The sequence below is a fragment of the Lutzomyia longipalpis genome, chromosome 1 (genome assembly GCF_024334085.1).
Source record: "Lutzomyia longipalpis isolate SR_M1_2022 chromosome 1, ASM2433408v1".
NCBI lineage: Eukaryota > Metazoa > Arthropoda > Insecta > Diptera > Psychodidae > Lutzomyia > Lutzomyia longipalpis.
The window spans coordinates 30,681,819-30,703,001 of record NC_074707.1 but is presented as its reverse complement, the minus strand read 5'-3'; the positions used below and the strand labels follow the sequence as shown (position 1 = coordinate 30,703,001).

At 33.4% G+C, this 21,183-nt stretch overlaps 5 protein-coding genes across 5 annotated transcripts; 2 read left to right on the top strand and 3 right to left on the bottom strand.

Moving 5' to 3' along the window:
* Positions 1-3,738: 3,738 nt before the first annotated feature.
* LOC129787519 (uncharacterized) lies at positions 3,739-5,471 on the top strand. The gene is made up of 4 exons (XM_055823249.1): positions 3,739-3,811; positions 3,986-4,112; positions 4,188-4,475; positions 5,175-5,471. The coding sequence occupies exons 1-4, from the start codon at positions 3,739-3,741 to the stop codon at positions 5,425-5,427; spliced, it is 741 nt and encodes a 246-aa protein (XP_055679224.1). The 3' UTR covers positions 5,428-5,471.
* Positions 5,472-9,754: 4,283 nt separating this feature from the next.
* LOC129785869 (vacuolar protein sorting-associated protein 26B-like) lies at positions 9,755-12,309 on the bottom strand. The gene is made up of 5 exons (XM_055820527.1): positions 12,191-12,309; positions 11,973-12,116; positions 11,179-11,895; positions 10,900-11,110; positions 9,755-10,136 (listed from the first exon to the last, which is right to left on the bottom strand). The coding sequence occupies exons 1-5, from the start codon at positions 12,191-12,193 to the stop codon at positions 10,015-10,017; spliced, it is 1,197 nt and encodes a 398-aa protein (XP_055676502.1). The 5' UTR covers positions 12,194-12,309; the 3' UTR covers positions 9,755-10,014.
* A 209-nt stretch (positions 12,310-12,518) lies between these two features.
* On the bottom strand, positions 12,519-13,602 carry LOC129785895 (triosephosphate isomerase). Its single transcript, XM_055820564.1, has 2 exons — positions 13,459-13,602; positions 12,519-13,382 (listed from the first exon to the last, which is right to left on the bottom strand). The coding sequence occupies exon 2, from the start codon at positions 13,360-13,362 to the stop codon at positions 12,622-12,624; it is 741 nt and encodes a 246-aa protein (XP_055676539.1). The 5' UTR covers positions 13,363-13,382; positions 13,459-13,602; the 3' UTR covers positions 12,519-12,621.
* Positions 13,603-14,029: 427 nt separating this feature from the next.
* Positions 14,030-21,036, top strand: LOC129785826 (dymeclin). The gene is made up of 8 exons (XM_055820455.1): positions 14,030-14,351; positions 14,421-14,921; positions 14,991-15,313; positions 17,181-17,353; positions 19,514-19,639; positions 19,715-19,877; positions 19,952-20,406; positions 20,480-21,036. The coding sequence occupies exons 1-8, from the start codon at positions 14,209-14,211 to the stop codon at positions 20,633-20,635; spliced, it is 2,040 nt and encodes a 679-aa protein (XP_055676430.1). The 5' UTR covers positions 14,030-14,208; the 3' UTR covers positions 20,636-21,036.
* LOC129785915 (adult-specific cuticular protein ACP-20-like) lies at positions 17,625-18,497 on the bottom strand. Its single transcript, XM_055820585.1, has 3 exons — positions 18,390-18,497; positions 18,142-18,267; positions 17,625-18,047 (listed from the first exon to the last, which is right to left on the bottom strand). The coding sequence occupies exons 1-3, from the start codon at positions 18,402-18,404 to the stop codon at positions 17,802-17,804; spliced, it is 387 nt and encodes a 128-aa protein (XP_055676560.1). The 5' UTR covers positions 18,405-18,497; the 3' UTR covers positions 17,625-17,801.
* Positions 21,037-21,183: the final 147 nt, after the last annotated feature.

Sequence of the window (21,183 nt, the reverse complement as noted above, 5' to 3'; positions counted from 1 at the left end):
CTCGCAAAATGCGATAATAATTTTTAACTAACTCTCATGTTTGTTGGGGGAGGATTCATGAATAAGGATGTGTATGTACCGTAACAGTATATACTTGGATCACCTGTATGATTATATACATTATGTATATAAATATTCCATAGTATATGGATATGTAACCTTGGGCATAACAACCTTTACGATTTATATTTGGTTAATTGGAATACTCCCTTTATCATCACCATCGCATTTTTTCCCGTTTTTTGTGGTTGATTATTACGGAAAAATCATTTTTCTTTTCCTGGTATTTTAGGGATTGGATAAATTTTTAAGTTTTCAGAATTTATCAGACCATGTACCTAAGTATTATTTGTTTTGAACGACATACAATTTATGAACTTCAATAAAACAACATATTGGGAAAATCCTATAAAATTAAAACTATTATATACATATAGGTACTACAAATTGCTTTGAAAGAACCTTTAACATAGTAAACAACTATATATAATTTCCTATAGTTATCAGTTGTGCCCACTAATTTACTTATTGGTTACATACTAATCACAAGTTCTGCAAATTGATAATTTAATTTAATATTCAATACTATGTACTTTGTATTTGTCTCTATCTCTTATCATTTGACTCTTTGACATTATACATATTGAACTGGTAATAGCTTCCTATTGTAGTTATCTGTGTAGGTATATAATATTATATAAAATGTAACTTTAGCTGAGTAAGTTAAAATTTCTTGTCCTACAATAGCAGTGAAATCGTGTGAAAGAATCCTTGACGTGGATTAAATTGGATTAAAAATAAATCTTTCAAATGCCCATTATAGGTTTTTTTCCAAGTAAAGATAACACCAAAATAAATCTTCAAATACGAGAAATTTTACACGCTAATCGTGTAACGTGGTGCATTGAACAAAAGTTGAATTGAAACACCTTTTTAAAGCTGTGGTCTGCGTTCACGCTCCTGTCCGATTACAATGATGTAGTATACATACAACATATAGTTCATGCACTCAAACTTGTGTTTTAAGTGATACACTGCAGGGTTTTTATACCCACTTTTTGTTTTCCTTTTTATAAGACAAAAGGTTTATGGGATTTTTTCTTGGGGTTTTTTGTCATCAACATATTTAAAAACATTATGTACTACATAAGGGAATGTAACGTCGTGTCTTGTTGGAATTTTTAATATAGGTAATACTTTATTTAATGAATAAAATATTAGTTAGGAAGGGGCAAACATGTAAGCATTTACACATTCTTTCGTTTATATACTACATAGATTATGTTTATTAAGTATTAAAGAAACTCATCTTTATAAAATGTTTCTAATCAAAAAATATTCTTAGATGTCTTAGAATGACGTATTTGAGAGAAACGAGCAATAAATAGAAAATACACATATACATATATGTACTCCTAATTTCCAAATCTCCAGCGGAAATTAAAATGATGAAGATACAGTCTTGTCTGCGTAGTAGGACCGTCGTCAAAAAAACTTCTCCGCGGTAAAACGGCTTCAGAATAATGAAATTTGCCTCCAGAATGGGACAATTCGTACTATTAAAAAGGTAGGATTCTAATTGTACCATTCTGGAGGAAAATTTCCTTATTCTGAAGCCGTTTTACCGCGGAGAAGTTTTTTTGACGACGGTCCTACTACGCAGACACATGTATGTCACCGTTCTTATGTCACTTTTTTATCATTTAAAATTTAATAAATAATTTTTATAAGATACGGAACTTTTTCGATCTATTTTGGATCAATAATAAAACAAATTAATTAAATTTTCTTGTTTTGCTTGAATAGTGTTAAATTAACTAACATTTTGCTGTTTCTGAATATTTGATAAATGATTTAAAAAATTTATGATTTTGGCATTACATTCCTTTGATTTACCAATTTGAACATATTCAAATTGTTTTTATTTAATTACTTAACTCTACAAAACACTTTCAAATCAATTTATGTGCGTGCAGTGCAGGCTTCAAAGCCCAGTCATTTTCATTTAAATTTCCCTGGCAATTTCAAATTGATTAAAACCGAAATTTAAATGGTTTCAAATCAATACTGTATTTAATTATGTGATATCGGTAGCTATCAATAATAATTAAATAGCTAGTTATTCATTTAGTCAAGCACAATATCATTTTAAAATTTCACATGGAGTTCCCTCAATTGCTAACATGCTAATTGTAATGATGATTTGTACCTATAATTATGTCTTTATGTACAATATCAGCTTTGAAAGCATACAACATTATACATAATATAAGGATACAAAAATCCTTTAATGAGATTTTTGTGGGTGAGCGTTTTTTTTTTTGGGTAGGCACTTATTACATGAATATCCTGGCTTTTATGAAAAACTAATATTTGTTTAGCAGTATAATAATGAAAAATACGAACGCGAGTACATTTAAAAAAAATGAACACACAGTTCAATGTGCGCTAACGTATTTTGATTCAGATTTTATTCATAGGCACCGTCATGAGTATTCTGAAATTTCTCGCTTTAGATAACAATATGGAATAAGAGACCCTATTAGGAACCTTGTCACATATGTATATACGATAAATTTTATACATTCTACGTGTGGGTTACCTTCTGGTATTTCAGAAAGTAAATCCCCTCACAACGAGCAATGTCTTCTGTGACCTTTTTGCTAATTTTCTGCAATATTTGGCAGTCTAACCAACACGGCCAGATAAATTGTCAATAAATATCAAAATTTGGTCACATTTTCCTTAATCATAAATATCTTTGTGGGTATTTTGTGGTTAAATCTTTCAATAAACACAGAAAAATTGAAAGAGAAGATATATGAGTTCATTGTGTTAAAGGTTGAGTGTGTCGAACTCCAGTTGTGATAAAAAAATATTTTATTACAATCAGAATGATAGACAGAGAAATTCTTGAATGCTTGAATTGCAAAAGAATTTCATAAATCAAAAGTTATGTAGGTATTACTTTCTAGTTCATTTCATTGAAAACAAAGAAAGTTAGGTGAAGTATTTTTTCAATTTTATATCTAGGTTCTTTGATAAAAAACTAAGCAGTGTTATATGAAAGTTTGCACATTTTTTTACGAGTTAAATAATTTGTTGAAACTTTTTAAATTGGTATTAATAAACTTTGACATGGGTACAAATATCACATGTCAAAGCTGTTTAAATATGGTTCTTCGCAAAAGTGGAATAAATTAATATGAGATAAATTGCAAGCTTCGTGGAATTTTATAACATGAAAAATTGCTACAATATTAGCAACATTAGCAATGAGTTTATTAATTAAATAGATCTTCATGTAAAATGTTTGTGTGTGACCACATAATTTTTCAATGTGAGCTGTACAATTTTGCATGCTGAAACGATGGGTGGGCATATAAACATATTGTTAGTGAAGGAAAATTACAAATTTCGTGTAATAAATTTTTGCAGAATCTCAGTATGAATCATGGACCACCTAAGGGAAGCCACCCTTCTTTTCTTCGCGTTTAGACCACTTTGTGGAAGAAATATGATGAGAAATGTAGCATTTTGCGATGAACTCGGGGCGCGATGAAAAGGAGAGATGTAGCGGACGAAAAGAGAAAGGCCTTACGGAGCGAAAATACGGTGTGTGTGCTGGAAAATAGCCTGCCAGGAACATTTTCCCATGCGAAGATGAATCAAACCAACATCAGTTGACTATGCTCCACCGCTTCGAACGGACGTACATTTTTTCAAACCCGTGTTATAATGAAATTCTTCTACACATTCTTTATCCTCCCTTCCATTTTTATCACGACGACACTCTTTAACATAATCGTTGGTAAGTGTTGATAATATTGAATTAGGGCTTCCCTCCTTTTTTCCCTTTTCAATTGAACGCTTCGCTAAGTGAATTTTCTATATTGATATGGGAGTTTATATACATTGGTGTGAAAACGAAGATTGTCTTCGTATAATTCAAGTATAGAGATAACTATATGTATAAAAATTTCAGCATCTGGTGAGACATTGGACCCACAATGCGGTAAATCCCGTGAGACTCTGGATTACTGTATGAAGGATATTAATTCCATAGAAAGACCTATTCCACAATCCATTCAAGAAATTCATGAAGTTTGTTCGTGAGTATGGAAGATAATGCTTCTTCAATGGAATTTACAAAAAAAAAATCTTGAGCTTTTTGGTGTATCCATTAGAGCTTTCGTGACTGGAATGAAGTGCACGGATGACTACTTGACGAGATGCATAGATCAACGTGAACGCAAGATAATTGAAAGTGAGATTTACGGAGCAAAACATTTGTATGACCATCTCTGTCGTAATCGCAACTTCCAAACTAATTTCTTGAAGCACCTTGATTGTATCATAAGTATACAATTACGTTGGAATGCATGCTCAGATAAATTTGTACGTGAAGTAAAAGAGGATATTAGCAAGCATTTCTCCCAGGAAGCAGCCCAAAAGAGATACGTTGACTTTTGCTGGTAAGTGAACTGTTGTAGATTTTTAATTAATTTTATTATTGAGCTAAATATTGTATTATTATTTTAAAAAAAATACAAATTGATGAATTTTATAAAAATTCAATTTATTTTGAGTTATTAAGCAAATTCTATGAGGATGGTCTGATTTATTAAATTCTTTTTAGAACTTAACAGAAAGAAAATGTTATAACTACAATATCTTATCAGAACTTTTTTTGGGGATTTAAAAAAAAACGTTCAGGATATAAAAAGCGCAATTAAATATGATTAAGTGATTCAAATTACCCGCAGGAAATTGTCATCATAAAGAAAAGTGGTGGAAATTATTCCATTCACTAAATAACAAGCCATAATTTTTCTTAATTGAACAATCTTGAAGATATATAGGATGTATAACAAATTCTTTCAAAAAGTGCTCTGGGATACAAAAATCCTTCAAGATTTACAATCAAAGTTTTGTCCAAGGCGTTGAAAATTTACTACCTACATATGTAGGTACTGTATACAAAATACTTCATAGTATTTTTTTGGTTTCCTATTTTTTATTCCGAGTACAAAAAAAAACTTTTGGCTCGGTATCCTTCAAAGTTTCTCAGGATTTTAACCAGTAAATTTTAAAAGAAACCTTGTCTATACTTTAAACAAGAAAAAACGTTTGAAAATTGAAATATCCTTTTTGTTTATATTCTTTCTTTTTAGCAATCGACTTATGTATGAAAACTGCGTCTATGACGAAGCAATGACAAAATGCTCGACAGATTCGGCCAATTTTATTCGCGAAATCGTGAAGATACTTTCAACGGAAAAGAATTTTGCTGACTGTGACAAATTTGAGAAACACTGCAAAAATAGTCAAGCACATTTGGGAAATATGTCATTTTTACTTGTGATATGTTTTACAATTATTTATTTAATAGAAAACTCTATACTCCGTGGAAATTGTTTAAATTAAGATTTATTGCGAAAACATATTTTATTTTGTTATAGAGATTTCTATTGGCCATTTGAAAAATGTATGATGAAAAATGAATGTAAAACGTAAAAAGTTAAATAAATTTTAGAATTGCAGCAGATTGTATCATTTTCTGCGTGGAAATGGATTTGCATGTATGTTTTGTGGAAAATTGGTTTGGGCACATAAATTTGTTTCAGTCAAATGTTAAAATCAAAACTATGTGTGGCACCGTATCATACTTTGCCATGCACAACATTACACGGAAATATCTTTTGACATTTTATACCCCAGACTTACATGTATGTGGCGCCTATTTTACATAATTTGCCCATGATGTGGGGGTTTCTTGTAGAAATTCACCCCCTCATGTATATTTTGCAACATATTATGTATATTGTACACATCCTTTGCCTCTACCAATGATGAAGCTCTAATGTGCTCATATATGACCAACTTATGTTGGGAGCTTACATTCTCCAACCCTAAATAATATGGCTTTTCGCCTCTCAGACGATTGAGGATTTAGAATTCTATAACGAAGACTGATTACCCAGGAGAACTTCCCAAATATTTGCAAGACAAACATTTCTCATAGTCTATCTCATATTACATACATGTGAAATGCTGTACTCAAATTTTTAAGGGCTATTGAGATGCAAATCATAAATTGAGATGGTGCACAATTTAATTTGCATTTATATGAACAGGAAGTAAATTAGGTACCGTCTGGGCAACCAACTTTGTACAAAGCATTCTACACATGAAAAGCTTTGCATGTTTTCCTGAAATACATTTTTTTTTCAAAAACAAAGTTCCTGAATTCTTTTTTTCTACTCAACTCATTTGGATGAATGTTTTAATTAAATAAAAAAAAAACAGAAAAAAATTAATTTGGCATTCAGTGAAGAATGTTTAATTTAGGAATTTTGGGTACATATAAAGTCTAATAAATCTAATATATCACATGCGAATTTGGCGATTCTGTGAGTCCTAAAAGCTTTAACGCATAATCCTTGTAAATCTGTATCTACATATTTGTATACCCCCTACGAATTCTTCTTACACATTGCTTCATTTCAAAGAGAAATGTAATGAATGATTTTAAAATTGTTTAAACCCTCTTGATGTTTCATTCCACATCTCTTTCAGCGACTAATACATATGGCAAATTTTCCAGTGGGAGTGGGTGGTTTTCCCGCCAGCAAAGATGTTTGAGTCAATTGGGCCAATCTTATGCGAATGATTTCTAAGAAGATTTCCAAAGCACTGTGAGAGAGTTATTTTAACGAGAAAATGCGTCTTTTCTTCTTGAGATCACAGCAAAACATGCTGGTTTGTAGTACGTGTGGTAGTTAGTTTAGTAATTTTGAACTTCCAAAAGGATTGAAAGAGAAGAAAAAGGAACCATGCCGAAATGAACAATTTTCAATCATCTTATTATAATTTTCCAACGAAGCAAGAAAATGTGAACAAAGGTTACAAGTTTTATTTACGTTTGTTGGAAAAAAAGGGATCTTATGTATTTTCTTTCAATTCCATGGAGATAAATTCCCATTGAGAAACTTTTTTCAATCCTTGCAGAAAATTACTTTTAGAGCTCATAGTTGATTTTCTATGAAAAGTCTCTAGTGAAATGAATTCGTTTCCAAATAGTAACAAACGTGTACAGTAAAACCAGATATATTTTTTTTAAAGAGTAAACATAAAGTTAGCTGGTCAATGTCTTCAAAAGGCATTATAAGACATCAGAAAGAAGAATTATCTATTTGAAAAAAATCTCTTCAGGTGCGTCTTTAGTATGTCTTCACCGTATTATCCCGTACCATTACTCCTGGTAAGGATGTCAGCTTTATAAAACCAAGGCAGCTTTTTGCTACACGTCTTGGCACGAGAATTGATTCTCTTTTGACGACAGCAAACCCGCATTCTCTCTTTTATAAAAGATTTCTTCTATAGCACAAAACCAAATGGTATGAGCCTTCTCAAACTTCTATGTAATTCTTATGTAACTCATGTTATGGTGATGGTGATAACACTCATTGATGCTCCTCGACTTATCTAAGATAGAAATGGCACACAGAGAAAGAAAAGACGATTGTCGAGCATCGTTCAAGCTTGCAATAAAGCTTTAGAATTATTATGCAAATGGAATTTAAACTAAATCTTTCAAAAGCTTAGAGCTTTTAGAAAATAGGTGAGCGACCATTATAGTGATTACAGTGAACGCACTACGACTACAGGTTTGAAGGTATCAAAGAGGATGTCCTAATTAACACCATTTCACCGGCATTAATTTCATCAGTTTAATTAGATCCTGGGTTTGTTCCATTAGGTCTATTCTTCATAATTCAGAGACTCTTTGTTCTAATAATTCTGAAAAGATGGAGGTAGGTATTAAACTTACACCTGTACTACAGAGGTGTGCTAGTGTTCTTGTTTTACGTTTATCGAAATGAAAGGTTAAAATAGAATTAAAAAAAAAAGAATTATTTACTCAAGAAATTCATATAAAATTGTCACGTTCGAAGAGAGCTTTCATACGTCTTCACATTCTATGGAAGGATAGTATAAATCTTATTTCATTTTATTTAAATTTCAATGTAGAAGAAAGATGCTTATTTTTTTATTCTTTAAGATATTATTAATAGGCTTTTAAAAATATATGTTATTTTAATCAATTTTATTATATTATTTTATAAGATCAAACTTTAGTCGAGTAGAAAAGCTTTTACTTGGGCAAAGAAAACGATAAAAGAGGGTATAAGAGAGAAATAAGAGCTAGTATTTCTTACAATTAGAACTTTAATAAAAAAGGAATATACAAATTATATTAATAATTAAAGTATTGATTAAACTCTCGGCAATTTTTTTCAACATTACGCAGGAAGGAAATGATATTCGATTTCCTTTCACATGCTTTCATAAAATCTAACACAAATTGATAAATTTGTACCTGTTTATGTTCTTCAAATATAATGTACATACCCCATAATAACTAAGATACGATGAAATGATAAAGCATGGTACCCATATACATATGTATGTTCCCAAATCTGATTTGAATTTGCCTTTTCCACGATTATGTTCTGAATTAAACAAAAAAAAAATTATTCAATTGAATGAAATTGATCGAAAAGGGCAAAAACATCTTTTCTTAAAATCGTTTTTTTTTCATTATTTTTGTGCAATTAAAATGTTAAAATTTGCAGAAAGGAAAGTTTATTAATTAAATAATAAAATGTAGTGATTTTAATAATTTTTTACCAAAAACTTTACTGTGTCCTTTTTAAATCTGTTTCATTCAATTAAAAATCACGTTTTGGTACAATGTTTGATACTTAGACGGTATAATATGTATATGGTAAATCATGTAGTGAGAAAATCTCATACTGTTTTGGTTATAAAACCGTCTTTTAGTCTTGTTTTCGTATAATATGTAGTCATATCCTGAAGGCACTGCATCAGCATTAAAGGTGCCTATCTTTTATATACTTGGTAATCCGGCAATGACAATAAAAACTTTTGCCCTGGAGGTATAATTCTAATTTTATTATTCCTTGAGCGCCTATACATAATACAAATACAGCATCTTGCTTATTTGACCACGATACAAGGACTTATGCGAGATGGAATTCTTTCATTATAGCCTGCAAGGATTATGAGAACATTTGGCTATGAAATGAACTTTGGTAAGAAAATATTGCTAAACTTTGAGATGTACAAAATAGCTGGCTAATCACTTGATGTATGTATACTTACCTGACCATCTGGGTAGCTTTTACATACATCATCTATATGTATAACGACATGATTTCGTAAAAAGTTTTTAACGAACATAAAATGTTGCGCAGCGCAATTTGAGACAAATAAATTAAATTCAATTTTTTTTAATCAAAGGATAAAATAAATAAACAGGAAACCTGCATGTTATGAGTGGAGTGTTGGCGTTCGTTTGAGCTTTGAAGTGCATTATTGAACTCTTTTATTCATGCTCACACAACCATCTACTCTGGCTGATAGCATTAAAAACATAACAACTGTTTTAACGGGATTTGCACACAACGAATTTCGTGCATAAATTAATGAAATTCTACGAATAAGAGCGAAATTAAATGAATTATTTAAAAATCAACTCAATACACATCACTATATGTATTACATTGAATTAATAGAGATATGCTCGTACTGATACGGAATCAGGATAAAATATTTTGAACAAACTTTTCTACGGCGTTATAAAGTCATTAAAATGAAATAGATTAGCCCAAAATTTTATTAATGTATTAAAATTAAACTTTTAATTGCCTAATAAAACATTTATAGGTTCTGGATAATGTCAATTTATTTACTCTGAATTTATACAGATATATTACTAAATATATACGTGCAACAATTTTCACTTTATTACTTCAAAACATACTTCTTCTTCACCTTTAGGTGCTATACTATTTTCTTTATTAATTTTTTTCTTTCTTGCAATTGGGGGTCTTATCTAAATTGTTTAAAAATAATATGTACGCATTATCGTGATTTTTTTGTATACCAATTCAGTTCATTATTGTTCTACAGTGTGTGTAATCCATTCTACGGATTCTGCTCGGTTGAATCTGGTGAATCAAGCGGCAGTGGCAGATCATTTGTGGAGTGTGCCTCTTCACTATTGTCATTCTCTCCGTGAAATGTGGGCGATTCCAGTGGTTTGGTTTCTGCAATAAAACATTTTGTAATTTGATAAAAAAGAAAAGTTAAACTACCGAAAATTTATTTCTTTTTTTTGGTGCTTCCTTGGGTTGAAAACTTGGCAGAGAGTATTTGGATTATTTCAAGAATTTCAGAGTTCTCCCGTAAAGTTCATCCGCTTCTTTCTCTCTGCCTGAACGATGATAATTTTGTTTGTTTAAAATTAAGGAAAAAGTTCACTTTTTTCTCTTTAGAGTTTGTCCAACTTTTCACTTCTGGGATAGCCACAGAGAATTTCTTCAGTTTGCCAATCAACGCAACTCTATGCTATTATATGCAATGCATTTTATGTTGAAGGATAACCGAGAAACTAAAACTTTCCTCTCGTTATTTATTACAATTTCGTGGTATTTGCGTACTTTCTTTCCGTTGACAACTTAAGCTTCTGTAGAATTTATTCAATTACATAAAACCACATAAAAAATAAACTTTATGTCTATTTGCAAACTAGAGCTTAGGGGTCATGAGGTAAAACCAAAAGAAGATTCCATTTGTAAACTTTTTAATCAGCTTTTGGGGAAAATACTTTTTGGGGTGAAAAGGAAAAGCAATTAATTCGAAAAGCTTTCCTTGCTTGAAATTGTCTTTAGTAGACGTTTAATCTTCTTCTAATTAATAGAATTTAAATAAATCTTCTAATAAATTGAATTTGAGAGCTTATTTAATCTTTCAGATTATTCGAAATAGTCTAATAAAATCTTTCCATATAAAATAGCAAGAATCACTCACCATTCTGAGGACTTTCTTGTGTAAATAGGCCAACTGTAGGATCCATTGGTGGTGCAGGAGATGTATCCAAATTTTGATTACCATCATTTTGGTGTGTTTTGGACATCATATCACCATCAGAACCAACAAGGTGAGATGGCACATGTGGATTGTTTTGCGCAACTGCTGATGACTTCCTGGATTTTTCTGCTTTCCTCCACAGCGTAATCTCCTGCAAAGAAAAAAATTATTTATTAAAATCAAAAAATTAAAAAATAATTTTAAATAAATCATAGGTACCTGTTGCTTGAAATATCGTCGATCCTCTGTATCCATAAGGACTAAATTGAGGAAATATTTTACAGAGAACTTCTTATTAATATCACGCATTGCCGGTGTCAGATCGTAACCCGCCAGAAAGACCCGGATTGGTATACTTTCACCCCTCACTGGGGCACCATCCATTATTTCGTACTTTGCAATTGTCTCATTTTCCGTGAATGTATTTGGTCCGGATCCCGTTGTTTCCCGCTTTATTATTGCAATTTCCATGTGCTTGATCTTTATGCGAACCAGAAGGAAGTAAATTTTGCCCACTATAACATCCTTGAGGTGGTATTTCGATTTGTTGTATTCGAACTCAATGTGTAGGCAATCTTCAATGCCCACCTCCATCTTAATGGGGCTATTCACCTCCGGATAACTACACAGTGTGTGCACAGCAATATCCACTTCGCGAATGATGTCACTGAGTCGCCGGACAACTGTGGCACGCAAAAAGTACCTCAGTCTAACGTTAGAGCCCACGTACACTTCGTATGGTTTCTCCACATTTGCAAATTCAAAGGGGTAGCTGCTGTTCTGTATCAAATCCCCCGGACGGGCGAGTTCCTTCACTAACGACAGGAATTCATGGTGATTCCCACGATCATAGTACAACTCAATTTGCCCAATGAGCTCAATCTTAATGCCCTGATGTTCCAACTTGCTTCCGGGCTTCTTCAGGGTTACGTTAACCTGTGCGGGTTACATAGTTTTATAGCGAGGTCGTTTGATCACATTGCAGTGCAATGGAGTTTCAGGGAATAACTTACCTTGCCGGAAACTGTCTCCCCGTCGTAGTAGAGGAGGTATTTCTCCTTCTTACCATCCTCCGTCTTAATCTCAGCCATTTTCCGCTTATCGGCCCCATCGAATACAATATCCAAGTCAGCGGATTGTCCAAAACCCAGGAAATTCTGTAAAACCAAAGAAATTATCAAAAAACCAACAATTGGGATTTAACAATGAACAATTATTGTACTCAACTTACCATTATTGGACGCAATTTTCTTTTCCTGTGTCCCAGAAATTATGTTTTTCCTGCCTCTTTTTCTTTTACTTTTTATTCGCCCATCAAAACAACTCGAAGACAACAATGCCGATTTCATCAGCATTTTCTCTGCAGATGAATTAATTGTCGCAAATAAATATTCCAGTAGCCGCTGCTTTTTTTCGGCGACTTAACACGGTTTCCCCATAAAGAATCGTCTTAAAAATTATAGGACATATCAGCGGACAATCCCATGTTTTTTTGTGCTGTTTTTTGAGTAATCACAGCTAAAAAAAACGAAATAAAAAAAAAGATAATGAGATCAAAATTATATACATGAAACATTAAATTCTTTATTCAATTTATTGTGCTTTGCACAGATATTTTTTCTTCAATTTTTAACCAACAATATAGAGCACGTATCCTTCTTTCTATTGTCTAGCATTGACAATATCCTTGAATTCGGGTTTCAAGGAAGCACCACCGACTAAGAAGCCATCAATATCGGGCTTTGCAGCGAGCTCTCGACAGTTGCCAGCTGTAACAGAGCCTCCGTACTGAATGCGTACAGCTTCAGCTACATCTGCAGACACATTCCCAGAAATCCATTTACGTAGCGCTTGATGAACTTCCTGAGCTTGTTCTGGACTGGCTGTCTTGCCAGTTCCAATAGCCCACACGGGTTCGTAGGCAATGACAACATTTGTCCAGTCCTTGATGGCTCCTGCGAGAGCTTTAGTTTGTCGGAAAACCACAGTTTCCGTTTGTCCAGCCTCACGTTCCTCGAGTGTCTCCCCGATGCATGCAATGACTTTGAGTCCTTCAGCCAGGGCGTGTGCCACCTTCTCGGCAATCAGATCATCCTTCTCCCCAAAGATTGTTCGTCGCTCAGAGTGGCCAATGATTACCCAGTCCGCTCCAACATCCTTCAGCATAGCTGGTGAGATTTCACCCGTAAAAGCACCTTTGGCCACTTTGTAGCAATTCTGGCCAGCAACACCAATTGATGCGGGTAACAGGGATTTGGCAAATTGGAGATAGGGTGCTGGAACACCAACAACCACCTCAGTGTTGGGATCCAGACCGGAAGAGAGATTCTTGCAAATCTCTGTGATAGTGGCCTTATCACCGTTCATCTTCCAGTTGCCACCAACGCAGAATTTTCGAACCATTTTGCACAAATTTATGTTTACTGTTGATGACACAATTAATGCCTCTTGATTATTCTGTTAAAAAAGGTCATTAATTCAAGAAATAAATCAATTTACCTGATGCTGAAGAGGACTGGAACTGTTCAAAAACCCCACGGAAGATTTTTTAGCAAAATTGACTTCTTCGACCTTCAAATGACCCACAACCCAGCTGACCACATGTTGCATTTTTAACTGCATACGCGTAAGGGGTACGTCACTACTGTTGTCTCGGTTACACATTTAGTTTTTCACAATTTTCTCGCGTTTTTCGAAAAATATTCAACAAAATTAGGATTTTTCGAGATCAGGAAACGACGCCGCGTCGATGAGCGATGGAAAAAAAACAAAGAATTAAAATGTTTTTTGCTCCCATCGCGATTTATAGTGTACTGCGCCGAAAGCATTTGGTGGCAGCGAAAAAAATTCAATTTTCTCAGCTGTCACACAATTTTCCAGATTTTCTGACCACAGGAGGATTTGTGCTCTTTTTTAGAGCCTCAAAAATGTAGTTTTTGTCTGAAAATTAGAGAGAAAAATTTCGGAAAAATTAGTTACATTTCACAAGAACCGTTAAAAATCGTTCAAACCCTCGAACGTCACTATTGTTGTCTCATTCTCTCCGCTCCTTGACAATGTGTCAAATGCCATAAACAAGAAGAAGAAGAATTTACACACCGTGGCAAAATAAAAATCCTACGAATTTTGCGTGGATTTTCTTGATTTCTTTCTTTGCAATGATTATTCTGTCGTGTTTATTTTGATTAATTGATAAATTGAGTTTGCCATTTGATAGTTGGTGTAGCTGATAAGAGTTTGTGTGTGAAAATGGGAGCTAATGTGAGTCGGCAGGATGACCTCACAAAAAATGAGTTTCTTTGCAAATTCGTGGGGAAGGAGCATGTTCCGGTTGAGGATTCAATGTTCTGGGAGAGTTTCCTCAAGTTTCACATAGCCTTTCCCACAAATAGGTGAGTACAGTGGGCATGAGGTGACTCCCAAAAGATCCTAATTAGTTTGGCTTTGCTGGTTGTTTTCAGTCAAGAGCAATTGAGTCTCGATTCTCGTCTGGAGTCAACATGCCAGAGTTTCATCACCCACAACTTACTCACGGGAAATTTGGGTTCACTGATCTCGGTGTTCCGCAGTAAAGTGATAGAACTACTTGCACTGTCGGATCAGGAGAGCACCCTCCATGTGTGGCAATCTTTCAATGCGCTCTTCATCATTAGAACCCTCGTGAAGTACATCGTGGAGACGGGATCTGAGTATCAACTTCTCCAGCATTTTGAGGCAATGTCAATGGGAAAGAGGGAATCGGTGACAAAACAGGATGAGGAAAGCACCTCTGAAACGAATAGTCTGACCGTCGATGGATCGAAATTTGAGTCCTTCCTCGAAGCAATTGTCCATATTATTGTTGTTATACCCGTAAAGGATTTTACATACCATTTGCACCTCGAGGCAGTGAATAATCTCATCACTCTCCTCTCAGTGCATCTCTATTCTTCCCAATCCACGGAGAAATCCTCAATTTACAGGTAAGACTCATCTCAACGTCTAATTTTATTAAGAATTCTAGCATTAATAAGTTTTTCCTCCTATTTTAGGGCAATCTACAAGTGCTCACATGGGAATACCCTCATGAGTGCTCTTCTGCATTTTGTCAGTCGACGGACCCAAATGCCCCAATCTATGTTTGGAGTAAATTCAGGTGGATCCTTTGTATTTGGCATCGCCGAATCGCTTTGGTCAATGCTAACGTTCCGTAAATCTCAAGACATTCTCTTGGGCGCTGACTTGGTAAATACTTTCCGGGATCACTTTCCACTCGCCAATCAAAGCCTTCTACTGATTCTCATCCTTACAAATCATCACTCCTCGAAGGAGAATCTATATCGCTACAGTCTATTCAACTGCGCTAATGCTTCAGGTAGGACTTGTTTTCTTTTTTATTTGAAAAATCTCTATCTGAAATTACAGTTTTGGGTCATTGAGCATAGCTTAAGATAAGAAAACTTGTTAATTTTTAACCAGAGAATTTGAGCATAAAGCTTTGTTCGCCTAATATATTTTTCTCTAGATAATATTATGATTTTGAATATAATTATTTAAACATACTTTGCATTAAAGCCCCACCTATGGAGTAAGAAGTGTGAAGTCACGGTGAAATGTTAGTTTTAACAAAGTGTTGTTCTAATGTTTTAAGGATCGTGAGAAATCCAGTGGGTCGAATGTACTAAATAAGACATTTTTGGCAAAATATTCCAGTTTTGTCATTAACTTAGTCAACCGACCCATCGGTCCTTGAAGGGATGATAATTTATTGATTTTTGGGCATTAACTTACTTTTTAAATTAAAGGTATAAATACTATTGAAACATGGCTCAAGACTTTGTTGCCTGATTTTAATATTTCTTGTTATCATCACTCTAGTCTTGACTTTAATCATTAACCCGACCAATATGATTATCATAATTTGCGTAGTGAAGTGAAAAATACCAAAACTATAAAGTTTTCACATTATGTAGAAATATATTATATTCTAAATTTTATAAAGATAAATTTAGCTGCTTATAGAGAGGACTTTGTGGTTTAATATACACCAAGAGATCTTTTATTTGTGCATAAAGCAGATTTTCTTTAATGGTAGATTGTCTCTACTAAAACCCTTTCACTCAATGTGAACGCGTAACTACTTTATATGCATTTTTATCTAATTAGCAACTTAATCGGCTAAATGAATTTCAACAATTAGTTCACTCAGATGTTACATAATTATCCGCGCTGTGGGTACAATCCTCCAAAAATTTCACGGGTATTTTATAAATTCATAACTCTCATTAGCTGTCGAACAGTCCTCCTACAAGTCGAAAAAATTGGTTCATTGCCACATCTACCATAAAGAGGATTATGATTTCTTTTTTTTTCTGTAAAACTTTTTTAATTTCGACATTTTTAAACAATAGATGATTGAAGTATTTTTAATTGAAAGAATTAAAAAGTTCAGAATTACAGGGGTGGTGGATAAAAATAATAATTGGCATGTTTGAAATCAATGGCTAAAAAGAATTTTTTGTCGTAAAAAATGCAATTTTATTATTCTTTTACTCTTGTTCTCACTGACCGTCAGAATTCTTGAAAAGACACTGTTCTGGCCAGGAAAGTTTCGAGACTATTAGTTAATATTTCCACTCATGGATTAATTTAATTATCTATTTAAATTCATAGAAATAATGCTAAATATAGCAAAATATATAGGTTCAATGACTTTAAGAGTTCAAGAAGTTAAACTATTTCTTAATTTTTCATTCTGTTTTCTCGTGATGTAGGCATGCCTTTGATATCAGTGACGCATCAGTAGCTCAAAGAACTATGATAATATTTCCCTCTTTTGAAACTTCTTCCTCTGTAGCTTTTCTTCGACTGTATTTATCGTCTTCATCTTTAGCAGAGCTGCTTTTCGATTGTTTTTAGCGTGACAAATTGACTAGAAATGTATGAGAAAATATTAAATCAAAATGATTAGTTATTACACACAGCGTGGCCTACAGGCCTATTTAATTTTCGCGTGATATCTGTTTCCTATAAAATTTATTAATAAATAGGAAATACAAATTATAATTTATAACTTGACTTCTTTTTCTTTTCTTCCCGTTCCAATTAAATGATTTCCAATGAGCAATTTGTGCTCTAATGCATTTGATTCAGTGCAACAAATTAATTTTTGATTTTGTAATATTTGCAATTATCGCCTTCTCTTGGATTTTTCATCAAAAGTATTTTCCTTTCTTTTCCAGAAGCGGAACAGTCAAAGGATCCAATAAGTTTCAAAATTGACTTTTCCGTCTTGTACAATACACTCTGCCAAATAATCACCATTGATCAGGCTACATTACTTCTCTATTTGTTGCTACATCGCAACCAACGCTTCTACAAGTTCGTAATGGCACAACCGGATTTGCAAAATCTCGTAAGTATATTAAAAAACATTTTTATTTATTCTTTGAGATTCTCTGCACGAAAATGGAAGTTTATTTTCACTGCAAAAGTATCGGAAATAATGTAAAAATTGGTAATTTCCGTGAGGGACATTTTTCTTTTTCTTCAATATTTCTTTTTCGTGTCGCACAAAGAAAGTTCATGTGGCATGATTTTGTTGCATAATTGCTAATCCAATGTTGGCGTGGGAGTAAGAGAATAAAAAGTGAAGTTGGGTTGTAAATTAATAATTAAATCAGTAGTTCAAATTCTCCTATTTATATTTTATTGACTTTGGTTACACGGTATGTGCATGAATCAAATTGAAATTTTTCTTTTCACATGATTGACTTGTCGGAAGATGTGTGTTGAATGTGAGAATTTGATGTGGTTGATTGAATCCGGAATAGATGAAGAGTGTGTCCTAGTGGATTTATGGCCTAATGACCTTCTTCGTGATGGTGATGATAGTGATGGGGATGATCGGCATGTCCGATTCGCTTAACCACAGCATTGAATCCGTTCACTTTGTCGGCGGTGTATTCCACCACACGCTTCGTGCCATCAGCCTCTTGGAAGGAATAGGCGCCCTTAACCACGTGCCCATCGGAATGTTCCCACGCATCCTTGTTGTCCCCAGTGTGGAAGTCCTTAACGCCGTATTCGAACTTGTATGGGGAGGGGGCCTAATGGATGTACATAAGGGAAGAAGAAAAAAAGAGAAATTAAGAGAATATGAGGGAAAAAGGAAGAAATGAGTTAGTAATTAATTTGTCGTACGTGGTAGTGCTCCTCTTCGTGATGATAGTCTCCACCAAGGTGATGACTGTTGTGATTAGCGTAGCTCTCAGCGTGGCCAGGGTAGGCGGCAACGGCAGCAACAACCACAATCAGACAGAAAGCACTCTAAATGGTGTTTATCCATCAAGGATGTGTCACGCAAATGTAAAAGAAGATAAGAAATTTTACAAATTAGGGATTCACTTAAAAATTGCACTGCAAAGTCAATTATTTTTCGGGGTATCTACCTTGAAGAACTGCATGTTGGATTTTTTGATGTTGATTTGATATGAAATACCACTACTCAAATGAGTCTGTTACTCCAAATGTTTGGATTGAAGGCACGAGGTGAACTGATTTCTCAGCACCCACGATTGGGCTTTTATACTGAAAACTCAGGAGAGTCGAGCGGTCATCCATAGAAAGCGCAATTTGAGCAGTTTTTTCTTTCTTTCTTCTCTTTTTGAACGCCATAACAGACAATTTAGACAGCATTGTTACATATTACTTAATATTATTAGGGAAATTAATTTGATTACTAATTAGGAGTGACGGGGCGCGAAAGTTAAACAATTCGTGGTATAGATTTGAGGGCCAGACATTCGACTATTAAATGTGTGCTAATTTTTTTTTAAGAGGAATATTTTCTTTACTTTTTCATCAGAATTTCTTAAGCAGTTTACTTTTATGATTTTTTTGTGTGACCCATACTTTGGGATTACCTACGTTACAGTAGATTTTAGGTTGTATTGATGAATGTATGAGTAGGAATAAATCTTTATTGAATGATAAAAATTGTTAGAAGTGCTTTAGATTTATATTTTCTTCCCAAATTATTGCAAAATGAGGAATTTTCAGTAAAATTAAATTCTCAAAATTATTCAAAGCAGCTAAATTACATTCTTAAGATGTAATTTCTGTATACTTTTATAACGAAATAGCTGTAATTTATTTAATTTATAGTGCATTACATTTCATTTTTAAATATCAAGAATCATGTAATAAAATTATTATTTCAAATAATCAGTTATTGGGGGTTATAAAAAGATATAAAAGATCATATATTTTCTTCTCGGAAATCTTTTTTTTTTTTATTAAAAAGAGTAATAAAATAAAAATACTGCAATTATTCGTGATGGTGCTCTAAAAATTGGAATTCATGGTTCTTCATTAGCTCTTCACTGTATCTCATTCATCTCATTTCGTTGATGTATTAATTTATTTGCATTTTTTGTTCATTTGCATTTGTTCCAAACTATAAACACTTTTTTTTTAAACAATAAACACAAAAAATATTGCTCTGAATTATTTGAATTTTTATTTTAAATTTCGGGGAAAACAAACAAATAAAAATCTCATCTCTTTCCTTAAGGTGATTCCAATTCTTCAGACACTATATCACGCTCCAGATAGTACTTCGCATCATATCTACATGTCACTGATAATCTTGCTAATTCTTAGTGAAGACGATGGCTTCAACAAGAGCGTACATCAAATTGTAAGAATTTTAATAATTTATGTTAATGCGGATTGGAGTAGGTATATATTTATGTTGTTGTTGGTGCATTTACAGATGCTCAAGACTATCACATGGTATACGGAGCGTTCAATCTCAGAAATTTCCCTCGGAGGGCTCCTAGTGCTCGTTGTAATTCGTACAATTCAGTACAATATGCTGAAAATGCGTGACAAATATTTGCACACAAACTGCTTAGCTGCTCTTGCAAATATGTCAGGTAATTTGTGGAAAATTATGTGAAAATTTCTCTCTCTATGTGACAAATTACTCATTGTCGTTTTGTGGTGACAGGACAATTCCGGTATTTGCATCCGTATGTGGCACAGAGGATGGTTAGTTTGTTCGAGACGCTGGCAAAGAAACACTCTCGTCTGGATAACTTGCTAAAACAACCGGCAAATGGTGTGAGCCTCGATGTGCAAACATCCAAAGAGGACATGCTTCAGGATTTGTCTGTGTTGGAGGAAGTTCTCCGAATGGTTTTGGAAATTCTCAATTCATGCCTTTCGCATCAGTTGCTCTACTGCCCGAATTTGGTGTACACCCTCCTGTACAAGAAGCATGTTTTTGAGAATTTTCGATCACATCATGCTTTCCAGGATATAATTCAGAATATAGATATGGTCGTGGGATTCTTCTCATCTCGCCTACAGAGGGTACAAGAGCAACGTGGTGAATTGGGTGTTAATGAAGTTCTCGAAGTGATTTCCAAGGGTGCTAGTCAGTGGTCCAGTGACAGACTCAGGGTAAAGTATATTAATGTCTTAAAACTTCTTTTATGTTCTTCTTAACTCATTTTATTTCCTTTTCCCTTTACAGAAATTTCCTGACTTAAAGTTCAAGTATGTGGAAGAAAATGAACCACAAGAATTTTTCATTCCATACGTTTGGACACTGGTTAGTAAATGTGGCTGTATACATTTTAGCTCGGAATCAATGAAGGGGATAATTACTGAAACAATTGTAAATTGTTAACATGAGAAGGTATCCCAACATTTTATTGTTCTTTTTTTTCTCGATGCATTAAGGAAAAGATAAAAAATAATAAAATGCAAAGAATATACGAATTTTTTTTTGCATAATTCGAGCCAAGATGATGTAAGTTTATATTCATGAAAAGAATGTTAAATTTTAAAACGGCTGTTGACCATTAATCTATCAAAAGAAAAGCACAGGAAAATATCTTTCTTTCAGAAAACTAATCTATTCGGATGTGTAAATAAAAATTTTATTTGGCTTACTTTTTTGCTACATATTTCCCAAAAGAAAAACACGTTACAATACGCCTCTGAGAGCAGAATGATTGGAAATGTATGATAATAAAAAAAATAATGGAAAAAATTAACGGATATATTAATAAATTATTTTTACTATAATACTCTGTTTCATTTATAGTTTAATTATCATCCAATTGGATGTAATAAATTGTTTTTCAATGCATGAAATTACTTTATTTAATTCTTACTCATTCACTTTTAGTATCATTTAATATAAAGCTAGTGATTTTCTCGGCAATCGCTTTT